The sequence below is a fragment of the Chiloscyllium plagiosum genome, unplaced genomic scaffold (genome assembly GCF_037043375.1).
Source record: "Chiloscyllium plagiosum isolate Xiang-an unplaced genomic scaffold, Cpla_swu_hap1 HiC_scaffold_10, whole genome shotgun sequence".
Taxonomy (NCBI): domain Eukaryota; kingdom Metazoa; phylum Chordata; class Chondrichthyes; order Orectolobiformes; family Hemiscylliidae; genus Chiloscyllium; species Chiloscyllium plagiosum.
Genome location: NW_028270148.1, coordinates 103,322,594 through 103,337,378, shown reverse-complemented (window position 1 = coordinate 103,337,378; position 14,785 = coordinate 103,322,594). Strand labels below are relative to the sequence as shown.

Genomic DNA, 14,785 nt, shown 5'->3' with positions numbered 1-14,785 from the left:
CCTCCAATACCCATTAATTTCAGTTTTTCTTGATGAGAAACTCAAATGTCGCCTTGATGTCAACAGATTTCACTTTCAAATCATCTCAGGAATTCAGCCCTTTTGTCCGTCCATGCTTGAACCAATGCTGTAATGAGGTCAGGAGCTGAGTGGCCTAGTGGAACCCAAACTGTGTGTCAATTATGTGATAATCAGCAGGACATTCCTTGCCTATATTTAACTTGAAGCAATGAGACTTCATGGGGTCTGAAGTCAATATTGAGGACTCAGAGGTCAACACCTGCCCAGTTGTATACCATGGTGTTTCTACATCTAATGGGTCTGTACTGCTGGTGGGACCTCTGGGGATGGTGATGGTGGTGTCTAGGACATAGTCATAATCATGAAGTCATATTTGACAGACAATATCAAGCTGTTGCTTGACTAATCTATGAGATAGCTCTAACAATTTTGGCAGTAGCCGCAGATGTTAATAAGGAGGACTTTGCAATGTCAACAGGGCTCTTCCTGCCATTGTCTTGTCCTGTGCCTTGGTCAATGCCAGGTGCTACATTCCCGTTCCATTTCTTTGTTGAGACTTTGGAGTATTCAATACAGCTGTGTGGCTTCCTGGGCCATTTCAGAGGGTAGTTGAGAAACAAACCCATTGCTGAGGCTCTAGAGTCACATGTAGGCCAGACCAGGTGAGGATGGCAGTTTCCTTCCTTGAACTCCTTCCCTGAAGGACACGAGTGAGCCAGTTGGATTTTTCTGACAATTGACAATGGTGCCATCATCAATAGATTCTTAATTACAGATATTCTTTACTGAATTTAAATCCCACCACCTGCTGTGGTTGGATTTGAACCCAGTTCCCAGAAAGTTAGTCAGGTTTCTGGATTAATAGGAAGAAGGGCTTATGCCCGAATTCCTGAAGAAGGGCTTATGCCCGAAACGTCGATTCTCCTGTTCCCTGGATGCTGCCTGACCTGCTGCGCTTTTCCAGCAACACATTTCCGTTTCTGGATTAATAGTCTTGCAAAAATACCACTAGACCATTGCCTCCCCAAATTCAATGACCCAGTCTATTTGTTTTCTAGGGGTCGGAATTCCACAGATTAATGAATGACTTTCTGAGAAAATATATCTCATTTCTATCTTCAAAATGAAACCTTTTATTCTTAAACTGTGCTCTTCATTCTACTCTCTCCTACATGGGGAAACATCCTCACAAAATTCACCCTGTTGAGTCTCCCTACAATCTTAAATGTTTCAATAAGATCACCTTTCATTCTTCTAAATTCTAATGGGTAAAGGCGTAATCTGTTCACCCTTTCTTCACAAGACAAGTCCTTCACCTCATGAATGAATTCATTGAACCTTCTCTGAACTAACTCAAATTCAATTATGTCCTTTTTCAAATGAGGAGAGCAAGATTTTATACTCCAGAGATGGGTTCTGGAAAGCTCTGTACTGTGGCAGTAAAACGTTCATTTTCAGATGTTTTGTCACCATACTAGGTAACATCATTAGTGAGCCTCTGGTGAAGCACTGGTGGTATGTCCTGCTTTTTATTTGTGTGTTTAGGATTCCTTGAGTTGGTGATGTCATTTCCTGTGGTGATATAATTTCCTGTTCTTTTTCTCATGGGGTGGCAAATGGGATCTAAGTCAATGTGTTTGTTGATACAGTTCTGGTTGGACTGCCATGCTTCTAGGAATTCTTGCACGTGTCTCTGTTTGGCTTGTCCGAGGTTGGATGTGTTGTCCCAGTCAAAGTGACGTCCTTCCTCATCCGTATGTAAGGATACTAGTGACCTCAGCTCCTGATCTCATGACCCATTCTCACTAGTATCTTTACATACAAATGAGGAAGGACACCACTTTGACTGGGTCAACACATTCATCCTAGGAAAAGCCAGACAGAGACACAAGCTAGAAATCCTAGAAGCATGGTACTCTAATTGAAACTCTATCAACAAACACATTGACTTGGATCCCATTTTCCACGTCTTGAGAAAAAACAGGAAATAATATCACCAACCCAAGGAAACCTAAACACATAAATAAAATGCGGGCCATACCACCATTGCTTCACCGGAGGCTCACTGATGATGTCAACTAGTATGGTGATGAAACATCTGAAAATGAACCTTCCATCTAAGTGAGCAAACTTACATCCAGAACCTCAACCTGAGCTATAAATCTTCTCAAAGCTTGCTAGTGGCAGTAAAAGTTTTCCACTCTCATATTCTATTTTCCTTGCAATAAACACCAACATATCATCTGTCTGCCTAAACACTTGCTGTACTTCCAGACTAACTTTTTGTGACTCATATACCAGGACACTCAGATCCATCTGTACATCACATTTCACAATTTAAATAGTATGCTCCTTTTTCACTCTTTCTGCCAATGTGGACAAGTTCACATTTTCCCACATTAGCCTTCAACTGCCAAATTTCTGCCCACTTATTTAACTAACTGATAGCCTTTTGTTGCTTAATTTGTTCCCCATTTTGGTGTCATCAGTAAATTGAGTCATCACACATACTTGTCACTGCTAACATAAACTCAATAAAATGACTCAATACTATCTTACACCTTGTCAACTAAATCAAGATGATTAAGAGTTAACAACAGCTCAAGTCCCCTAAATAACCCACTATGATTTTAATTTAAAAATGTCAACTTTGGACTTCAAATCCACATAAGGTTGTTCTGTGTCGTAGCATGTCCTTTAAAGATCAGACAGGATCACAGACATTTTAGATGGCAATACTAAACAACTCTGGGAAACAAAATTCTACATTCAAGATACAAGATGAGTCATTTTGCATTAATTCTTATCATTAAAAGTAATATTCTGATTCAAATAAGAACTTCAGTTTTTGTAATATTTAAATAAATCCTAATATCCACCTTACGAAGGAGCGTCGCTCCGAAAGCTAGTGTGCTTCGAATTAAACCTGTTGGAGTATAACCTGGTGTTGTGTGATTTTTAACTTTGTACACCCCAGCCCAACACCGGCATCTCCAAATCATAATATCCACCTGAAAGATTAGTAAATCAGCAGTGTACTTTAATCAAAAATGACAAAGTATTACCCAAATGAAAAATGCTGTTTTCTTTTGTGTTCATGCTGGAAACTCCTGAACACCCACTATCTTGGTGCTGATCCATGAATTGTCTCTGAAACCGCTCATGTGCTTGTTCACTTACAATTATGTTTTTGAGATTATTTTCTTCACCTGTCAGGCGATTCTTAAAATCATCCAGTACAATGGTTTGTGTCAACTCTTCCTTAATGGATTCTAACTGAGTCACAGGTATAGGTAATTCCTGACTGCCAGCTGAACTATTTGCTCTAATACGCCTATGACATTCTATTCCTTCATAGCAAAGTCGTTCATTTCTTGAAGAGATTACAGGAGTGAATGGCATTACTTGACTTGTTTGGAGTCCTGTCTCCCTTTCTATTATGTCAGAAACAGTGTGGAAGTCTTGGCTTCCCTTGCTTGACATGGGTGACTTCAAGTTGTCCATCACAGATTTACTGTGCGTTGTTGTCACTGACGCTGCCTGCCTGTATGGCTGGGAAGATGTAAAGCTCTCCACATGCTGCTGACATTTTTCTCGTAAATTTGAACATGTTCCATTTGAGGTCCATGATGCTTGTTGGTCCATAATGCAAGTGGTGGATAATCCTTTTGACATGTGCTTTCCAACATCTATATCCTTTTGTCTTGACAAATTCCCTGTCTGAAAAAGAACACATTGAACATCACCTTGCAGGAAACTGAATTTGATTTTATTTTTATGGTTGGCACATTGAATAAAAACAATTATGCCTAAAATTGAGAAATATTTTCTCTTCAACTTCAAAAATATGATAAAATCAAATACAAAACATTAATTTGATTTTTTTAACCACAATAAATAAATCTCCCAATCCAATTCTGGAATATTCTCCAAATGCAAATATGAACAGCATTAGGTTTGCTGACAAAGATTCACAAAGAATTTGCCATTCAACGTGGGCAACAAATAGGCTTCATTCAGTGTTTAACAGCCTGCCAGAGTATTTCATTTATATATATAAAACATAACAGTAAAAAGATTTTCTTCATTTTTAAATGATACTTTAATGTCAGAGGATGCTTAAACAACTACATGTTTTTCTGTAAAGCAGATTCCACAATAGTGACACATCTGCCACCAAATAAATGTCAATGAGTATAGATTAAAACAGCAAATTATGGGGTGAGCCTATAACTAATAGCCTTAGATTTGTTCATGCTCTCTGATGGTCTAGCGAATACATTTTTGAATACATCTTTGAATACATCTTTGCTATTATCTAAAAAGTATACCACTAAACTGTCAGGACACAATCACTAGTATCAGGCATCACACTGGGAACGACTGTGCATTTCCAAACTGTACATTATAAAATTATTCATAACATTAGATTATAGAAACAAAATCTCAGGCAAATGATTGTGACATACTAATTTCAGAGCAACAAATGAGAAGGTAGTTCTGTAGAATAAATGCAAAAGGGAAAATTAGCCTTACTCCACACAATGCATCCTGCAAATAAAACATTCTCAAACTGGAAAATAATGAAATGATCTGTACTTTTTGCAAGTAGTATGAATGGGGACACGCTGAGTGGCAAAGCACAAAATGTAGATGATTGAGCGGCACTAATTTGGTCTGTAGCAATGTAACAGATTTATCCATTTTACTTTGCATTTTCATTGAATAAATTAGTATCATAAATTTTAAAACTGATGTTGAAACTTCTTTAGCACTGCTCAGAATGGAAATTTCAATAATGTGGCCCACCACAGTTGTAAGTAGGTGCCTCCAACCTACTTACGGCAACATTTCTCTCCATTCTAACTTGCTATTCTCTTCCCCTGTTCAACTATGCTCTCCTGCTATTCACACATCCTGAATAAATTGCCTTGTACCTAACCAAGGGAATCTTGCTCTTTCTATCTTACCCCTGTTTCCATGTCTCTGTTAATTTCTCATTTCCTGCAGCTGAGCATGCTGAAATTAAGTTTCTTGTTGGAGACAGATTTGCTTGCATGTCTTGGTTCTACCAATAGTTTGCAAACATTCCAAAGCCAACATGACAAAATACATAGTTTGACTTAATAAAAATTCCTTTAAGTCTCTGTAGCTAAGGATATTTATAATATGTGAGGATTAGTGAGGGGACAAAGGGGAGCATGCTGTAAAATGAGGTGGGGTCCACAAAACAAAATGTGCTCCTATTTATCTTCTTTCCCTTTTTTGTCACTCTCTTCTTTCTCTCCTTATAGACTTCCTGCATCTGCAACTTCTCTTTTCATTGTGACTTTGTCTCTCTAAAGATACTCTTCTATTTTGCCTCTTTCACCTCATTTCACTTATATCTTCCCATTTACTGCAAAATGTGAAGACACCAAAGGTGGGCAGTCCTGTGAAAATTAAGGTCAAAGATCAAGAGGAATTTGCATAACACAGGACATACATATTGAAAGAAATAAGGCAAACTTGAAGGTGAACATTTGCGCAACTGCTGGAGAACAGTTTTGTTGTAAACAGTGCATTGGGTATTTGTATGATAAGTGTTGGTAAGGTGAAGATTCAGCCGGTTCTATGAGGATAAAGTAGAGAGGTAAGATAAGTTAGTCTTTTTCAGCTTGGCAAGATGTAACTAGTGAGTGCCACAGGGTTTGGACCGCAAGCCTCAACTACTTATAATCTACCCTAGGGCTAGGACGCGTGGGCACAGCCTTAGAATTAGAGGGTGTCCATTTAGAATGGAAATGAGGAAACATTTCTTCAGCCAGAGAGTGGTGAGCCTGTGGAATTCATTGCCATGGAGCGCAGTGGAAAGCAGGATGTTAAATATCTTCAAGGCAGAGATTGATAAATTCTTGATCTCGCAAGGAATTAAGGGCTATGGGGAGAATGTGGGTAAGTGGAGTTGAAATGCCCATCAGCCATGATTAAATGGCGGAGTGAGCTTGATGGCCTTACTTCCACTTCTAAGTCTTACGGTCTTACATCAATGACTTGGATGCGAGGATAGAAAATACTACAGCCAAATTTGCAGATGACACTGTAATAAGTGGGAAAGTTAATTGCAATGAAGAAATAAGAAACTAGCAAATGTATATGTGGTGCTGGAAAAACACAGCAGGCCAGGCTGTTTTTCAACTCTGGTACTCCAGCATCTGCAGTTCTCACTTTCTCCTAGCAAATGCATATGTCAGGTGAATGGGCCAAAATTTGGCAGATAGGGTTTAATGTAGGTAAGTATGAGGTCATCCATTTGGTTGCAGGGATAGAAAGGCAACTTATTATCTGAATGGAGAGAAACTTCAGAATGGTTAGTTGCAGATGGATCTGGATGTCCTCATGCATGAATGCAGAAGACTAGCAGGTACAGCAGGTAGTAAGGAATGCAAATGGAATTTTGTCATTTATTGCTAAAGGATTGGAATATAAATGTAGGGAAATGTCGCTGAGAATGAGCGACATGGGAAATGAGACTGCACCTGGAGTATTACGTATAATTTTGGTCCCCTTGAGTAGGGATATAGTTGTATTGAACGCAGTTCAGAGGTGTTTTACCAGACTGATTCAATATATGAAGGGGTTTGTCTCATGAAGAGAGATCAAGTAGTTTAAAAGAATGAAAGGAGATTGAATTGAGATATCAAAGATGTTATAGAGGATTGACAAAATACATGTAGAAAAGACGTTTTCTCATGAGGGCAATCTAGAATGAAAGGTTATAGTTTTAGGATAAGAGTAGCAGATTTAAGACAGGGATGAAGAGCAATTATTTCTCTCAAAAGGACATGAATCTGTGGAATTCACCACCCCAGAGTGTGATGGGTGGTGGGACATTGAGTAAAAGTCAGACTTTTTAATTAGTAATGGGTTGAACAGTTATGAAGAAAAGGCAGCAAAATGGAGATGAGCCTACGATAAGATCAGTAATCATACCTAATGGCTCAAGGGGCCGAATTGCCTACTGCTACTCCTAGTTCTTGGAAAAAGTTGGTAGGAGGAAGAATAGCCAATCAAACTAGACTGCAGTATATACAGAAACTTGCAGATTTTCCTGTTTCTGGAAACCAGGAGAGGAAGAATGCACAGAAAAGAGGTTTGTGGGGTTTTTTTTGCAAATGATTACGTATATGCAAGATGGTTAAGATCAGAGGTTATCAATTTAAAATTCTTGGCATTTTAATGTTGAGTTTTATTTATAGAATCAACAGCAATGTAGAAATATTAGGAAAAAAATTAACCATCTGTTAAAAACAAATTTGAATATCCCAAATCATAAAAAAAAGGCTCAGAATTATTATTACAGTGAGCACACCACTTTTATGGCCTTCAATGGCAGTCCAAAAGTTCTAACAAGTATATACTTGAAGCAGCTGTATTAAGCTCGGTTCATTCTCCCGGAATCTTGGATGCAACCATGTGTGAAAAATGTTCCTTATCATATCTTATCTAGAAGGGATTACGAAAAACATAATAATATTATGGCCCTGTACCTCAACTTGCTTTTGTTCCTGATGTTGCCACCAAAGATGTGGTCCTCGAAGTCATACCAGTGATGTGATTGCAAACTTGTATAATGGCATCATCAACTTAACACAGATATGCATCTCAAATTCAACTAGGAGTAGGAAAAATAATTTTTACATGCAAAATCAGGTAGAAGTGGTTTTATTTTAAACTAATTCACCAATCATGGAATTAGGCAACAGATATTTAAATTAATATCTAAGTTTGAAAATGTCTACGTAATTTATTATTTAATAATTTTGAGATGTTTTTTGGGGATGTGGCTGAGAAACTGGAGATGTAATGCATATAGATAATAGACTTGATATACATGGCAGACACAAAATGGTGAAGACTGATCGCATGAAAATTGATTAAATTTGCACAAGATTTAAATTCCAATTTGTGACATCGTTCTTGAATATGTTCAGAATACTTTCACAATATGCTTTGAACATTCAAATTTTTTTAACAAATAATAATGGCTGCAATTATAATACTGACAGCTCTGTGAAACAAAAAAATTAATTAAAAGCAAAAACCTAACCACATATACTACAACTTGCTTTTTTGTAACAGTGAAATAAAAATGATTTTTTCTATTTACAGCAACATCGTACTTTTCCTGAATGTGGGTTTCACAATTAGCACAGTGACAGCAAAGAACCTAGAACTTTTTTTTTTAAAATGGCCTAATTTCCCCTTTCTGAATGTGTCACTTCATTCACTGGAGCATTTTTTCATGGACTCTGATTACCCTCCAATATCTTGTCCAAGTGGTCATTGTCCATATATCAGTTTCAGCAATGAATACCAGCAGGTTATCTAATTACACAGCACATCACATCCAAGATTAAGCCTGATCATTTCCTCATTCCACAATGATATACATGCATGTTCAGTAGCAGTAAGCATGTCGCAATCAGCAGCAGGGGAACTGGATGACTTACCTTCTCTAAACACAACTGAGCAAGCTATTTTCACAACCACTATCATGAACAAAAGATACAGCTACACCCTCATTATAGCAAGACTTCGGAGCCAAGGATATTGTATGTTATAATGAGTTGCCAGCTATAGTGAACAAACCATAAGCATAACTTGCCACAAAATGCAGCATTAAAGAAGCATGACCTGAGGTCAGACAGTCCTACAACAGAGTTCGAGAACTTAGAGAATTATAATGAGAATATATATTTTGAAAAGAGGAATAAATTATATTTTCCACTGATTTTTTTTGTTAAACGTGCATATGAGAGAGTTAGGTTGTGTCAGTGAACAAACACTAATGAGTTATTTAACACATAATGACTATTTGCAATAGTCACAGATGTTTAGCTTCTCCAAATTTATTCCAGTAATTTACAAATGGTATTCAACATTGGTATACGGTGAATGGAGATTTGCTTTTTCATAGGAAAATATCTTAGCAACTAATAAACAACAAGGTCACTCTCAGTCTTGCAGTAAAACTCATTTTTTGTTTCAAACACTGATCAAAAATACAAGCATTGATTTTAACTTGTCACAACTGACCAGAAAAAGATGATTACTTCTGTGGTGCAGTATTTATTGTTTTAGTAATGATGTGAGTTCACCTGTACTCAACTTCCTAGCTCATCCAAGGCATTTTAAGTATGACAAATTCACGAAAAAATTAACTTTACTATTCTAATAAAACCACAAATGGTCTCCAAACACAAAAAAACAGGTTCATTGAAAGGTACTCTTAGCTGCAGGGCCAATGCAAGAACATTAGATGTCTGAAGTGAACATTCAGCTGTGCACTCGCACTTCACCTCCACTCTCAATTAACTTCCAAAAATGAATACTGTGCATCAGTAGAGTAGAAGTTCTGTATTTATAATTACATTTCTTTACATGAAAAACAGAGGTTATAATTAAATTGATTCTACATTCTCATGGCTCCAGACTTTTCATAAGATATGTACCAGAAGAAATGTACATTATGAATGTGTAATATGGCTCAAAGGTTCCAGGTTGCAACAGAGGTGAAAGAGTTGTTGAGAACGAGGAGGGAATGAATTCATGAGGTCTTGTCAGGTTTGTTGAGAGAGAGAAAGCATTGTGCTCACTCTTTCTGCTCTTGTGAGATCATTAAATCTCCTGTATGCTGATCCTGGGTCCTAGGGTGATGCCACTGTCACTAAGGGGATACTCCAGCAAGTGCTGGGGAAGAATACCCTTCTTCTCTCCTTGTTGATCTCCTCCATGAGGATGATTCCAAACACATTAGAAAATCTGGGGGCAACTTAGAACTCATTATTCCTACCAGTTTTGGAACAAAATCTGAAATCAGGGAATGCAGTCTCACTTTAAGAGTTGCATTCATACTTTAATAAAAGCAACTTATATTTACATATTTACAACAGCTTTAATATAATAAAATTTGTAAAGAAACTCCCTGGGAGAATTATAAAACATATGCCACCAAACTGCACAAGGAGTAGTTAGATCTGTTAACCAAAAGCTTTCTCAAAGAGTGAGGTAGGTTTTTAAGGAGTATCTTAAAGAAGTAAAGCAAGTTAGAGAGGTTGAGAGGTGTAGTGAAGGTATCCCAGAGCTTAGAGCCCAGACAACTGAAAGGTTAAACAATTAAGAAAGGGGATGCTGAAGAGGCCAGATTAAGGATTGCAGATATTTTAGAGGGTTGTGGACTTAAAAATTACTGAGGTACAGAGAGATTTATAAATGAAGATGAGAGCTTTTAAACCACGGTGACGTTTGACTCTGAACCAATGCATGTCAGCGAGCACTGATTGGATTTCATTTATTATTGTCACATGAACTGCGATACAGTGAAAAGTATTGTTTTGTGTGCTAACCAGAAAAATCATACCTTAAGTACATCAGGGAATAGAACAGAATGCAAAATATATTGCTACAGAGAATGTGCAGAGAAAGATCAACTCTAATGTATGAAAGTTTTGTTCTGAAAGTCTGATAATAGCAGGGAAGAAGCTGCTCTTAAATCTGTTGGTCCATGTTTTCAAACTTTTGTCACTTCTATCCAACAGAAGAGGGTGGAAGATAGTATAACTGGAGTGGGGGGAGTCTTCGATGATGTTGGCTACTTTCCCGACACAATAGAAAGTGAAGACAGAGTCAATAGAAGGAAGGCTGGTTTTCGTGATGGACTGGGCCGCATTCCCATAAGAAGCTGTGATGAATCTAGATAGGATGCTTTCTGTGGTGCATCTATAAAAATTGGCAAGATTCATTGTGGACACGGCAAATTTCCCTTGCCTTCTGAGGAGGTACATGCATTGGCACGCTTTCTTATCTGTAGCATCAATGTGAATGGACCAGGGTCGACTGTTAGTGATACTTGTCCTAGGAACTTGAAGCTCTTGAACACCTCCACTTCACCTCCATTGTGGGTGATAAGCGAGTACTTGTTGAGCGTTAAGATACAGGTAGCAATGTTTTAGATAAATCTGAAGCTTTCACAAGTTAGAGTAGCAGAGCAGCAAATATGTTGGATTAGTCAAGGCAAGAGGTTACTGAAAACATGAATGAGAACTTCAGCATGAATTAGACCGAGAAAAGGGCAAAATTGGACAATATTATGGACGTGGAAATAGGTAATCTGAATGATAGTCTACATGGTTGGCAGCTTGTCTCAGGGTCAAATGGGTATCAAGGTTACAAACAGATTGGCTTAATTTCAGACAGTTGCTAGGGACAGGGATGGTGTCAGTGGCTGAGGAACAGAGTTTGGTATGGCTTCAGTCTTCCAACTACTTAAATAGGGAAATTTCTGCTGGATGATTTCATAACTCAATGTCAGATAAGCAATCTGATAATTTAGCAACAATGGAGAAATCAACAGAACTGATGAAGAGTTAGTGCTGGAAGTCATCAGTGAACATGTGAAAACTAATACCATGTTTTCAGATGACATTGCAGAGAGAGAGGAAAAACTATCAGACTCTTCTGAAATTAGCAATCATAGTCATATTTTCTTGCTGTGCTCTGAGCTTCACATTTCTGGCCTGAACTTACAATTTGAGCCTTTGGAGAAACAAGAACTGTGTATAATTTGATAGCCTTCAATTGCAGTACAGGATCAGCACTGGAGGCCAAACCACACTCCTATTACAACAGTAACTATTGTATGCAGGGATTTAAAGGTCCAAAAGGCATGTTGACAAACTACAGGAAGAAAGTAAATGTGTAGTAAGCAGTTGAGAGGGTGTACATAGCAAGGGAGGTGGGTGAGTGGACAGGGTGATTGGTGGATGGATGAGGGTGTAGGATGATAGGTCAGTGGATGAGGAGGTAGGATAGCAGGCGGATGGATAGGTAAGCAGGTGAAAAAATAGGGCAGTAGATAGAGAAGTAGGGAGGTGCAAAGGAGGGGTTGGATGAGTTAGTTCAACTTATAGTTACTCAGGAGATACAGTATATTTTAATTCTTCTAAATTTTCCTGGGTAGCTATCCAGCTAAGTAAGTCAGCACCTACTAAAGTCTCTGACTCCAATTCAGAGTTGTAAACTTTACTGGAGGTTCAGCAGCAGCGTATTTGTCCACTGGAAATTTAAAAAGTTCCCATGCAATTCTAATTGGTGTACTTTAACTTCTGAGTGACCTCTTAGCGCATCTTTCGAAGGACATTGCTACAAAAAAATCTTTTTGGGCCAATATGTTTTTGGGGAACCATCAGAAATTATGTCAAGAACACAGAAGGTTGCTGATTCCTCAAAGAATCCAGATGACCAGACAGTCAGTCATGACAAAATGAGACATGGGGGCTAAAGTCACCCAAAACACCTCCTGGCAATATCAATGGTTTCTTGGTCACTTTTCTCCTCACCTGCCGCACTCCCATCTTGAACTAAAATTAGCCCTTCAGAAACTTAACATAATTCATTCAGATATTTAAAATATTTCAACAGAAATAATTAGCTTATGTAAAGACCAGAGGATTATATCACAGCATAAAAAGGTTATACAATTCAAATCAAGAAAATACAGGAATAGTCTCAAGAGTCAAAATACATCTTCAGCAATGTGTCTCTTATATGGATTATTCAATTAAATAATTGCAAAATACAATTCTTGGAGAACTCAAGAATGAACAAGTACAATTACAGTGTGATGTCTTGAACATAATCTAAAAAAAACAAAATTTACTGCATAACTATGGAACTCTATTCAGCAAAGTGAATATCTCAATCCATTCCTTGATTATTTTTTCAGATTTCATAGAGGAGACATTGGTAAAATTCAGCCCACTGACTGAATGTGTCAAAAACTGGTTGGGTATTAATTTCAGGAGTTCTGCAGAGCATTTCTCTCCATGACCTCTAGGGAGTTACACAATTTGCCGCATCTTGCCTCATTATTAATGCACTGCATCTTTAAGTCACCTCACTTACATTGTCATGTGCTCACCAACGTGCAACTGCTGGGACCTCACGGGACTCGTGGCGTCATATTAAAAATGCAGTGATGCACCAGGTCAAGTCTCATCAGCCAGAAGCTACTCTTCACAGTTAAGTGTTGGAAGAATTGCCACAGTGCTGGTCGTCAAAGACGTGATGGCACACCACTTTGCTGAGAGACACCTGGAAGCCCTGGATGGGGTGGTGCAGAGTACAGCCATCCTCTTTCATCAGAACCACCAGAGGAAACCAGGCACCAGACCCCGACGGCCTGGTTGTTTAGTTAACACCCGAGTATTTGAGATTTTCATGGTTTGTATGAGTACCTAGCAGTGCAAAAAGCTGGGAAATTACTTTCTGCACTCTATGAGGGTAAGTGCTACCATCTTCTCTCTGCTACCTCTTACTCACTCTAATGTCATTCTTGCACCCACTTCCTACAAAGATTCAAGGTAAACTACTCTCATTACTTTATGCAACATCTTCCTTTACTTCCTCTCACCCACCAGACTACAAACACTGCATGCTCTCTCTACACTGCTAGTCACTCACTCAGGACACCTCAATAATTTTCTTATACATGAACCAGCACTAATAAACGTGCCAGCATATTTATCTCATTCAATCCCTCATTTTGCCTTATTCCAGGAGAAAGAAGTCCACAACAGGACAGACAGCATCAAGACGGAGGCTGACTGCCTGATATCCACCTCTTCCTCCAATATAAAGAGCAAATCTTGCCTTAACGAAGAAAGAGAGAGGCTCCATACCCAGGCAACCAAGTAAGATTTATATCCATTGCTGTGCTGCTTTCCCATTACCACTACAGTGTATATATTATTAACATACCTATACTTCTAATCCTATTTCACAATTCATTCTCTGTTGTATTCTGCAGCTTCGACAGTCTCCACTCTGAAGATATCTGAGGAGACGCACTGCCTCCACCACCTTTGAGGAGGAAGCTACAGATTCTTCATTTGAGGTTCCAGTAAGTCTGCCTGCTGCACCTCAGATACTGACACCTCTACAGCTATATGTTGGTTAGATTCGAGATGGGAGCACATTCTGGTGAGTACATCACTGCCACATCTCTGCAGCTGGTTGAAGACAAAATGCCCCAGGTCACAGGCACTCAGATGACTATTGGATACCAGGCAAGTGATTGTAGTTTTCCTGTATCTTCTTTTTTAAATTCATTTGTGGGATGTGGGTGTTGCTGGCTGCCTGTATTTATTGCCCATTCTTAGTTGTCCTTTAGAAGATGGTGGTGAGCTGTCTTCCTGTACCACTGCAATCCACCTGCTGTAGGTTGACCCACAATGCTGTTTGGGAGGGAATTCCACAGTTTTGACCAAGCAAAGTGAAGGAATAGTGAAACATTTCCAAGTCAGGATGATGAGTGGCTTGGAGGGGAACTTAAAGGTGGTGATGTTCCTATATACCTGCTGCCTTTGTCCTTCTAGATGTAAGTGGTGAGGGGTTGGAAGATGCTGTGAAGTTCTTTGGTGATTTCTGCAGTGCATCTTGTAAATAGTACTCAAAACTGCTACTGGGCATCAGTGGTAGAGGGAGTGGATGCTTGTGGATGTGGTGCCAATCAAGTGGGCTGCTTTGTCCTGATGTAGCTTCTTGAGTGTTGTTAGGGATGCACTCCTCCAGGTAAGTGGGGAGTATTCCATTACATTCCTGACTTGTGAATTGTAGATGGTGGACATGGGTTGGGGAATCAGGAGGTGTGTTACTTGCCACTCTCCTAGCCTCTAACCTACTCTTATAGCCACTGTGTTTATGCATTTGGTCCAGTTGAGTT

General features: G+C 38.8%; 1 protein-coding gene across 5 annotated transcripts in view; it reads right to left on the bottom strand.

The window, feature by feature from the left end:
* Positions 1–14,785, bottom strand: part of kiz (kizuna centrosomal protein) — a 188,737-nt gene that overhangs the window by 116,554 nt on the left and 57,398 nt on the right. For all 5 annotated transcript variants that reach the window (XM_087991617.1, XM_087991614.1, XM_043696535.2 and 2 more), the window contains exon 5: positions 3,087–3,741. In XM_087991617.1, coding sequence (XP_087847743.1) covers positions 3,087–3,741 — 655 coding nt within the window. The remainder of the gene's footprint in view (positions 1–3,086; positions 3,742–14,785) is intronic.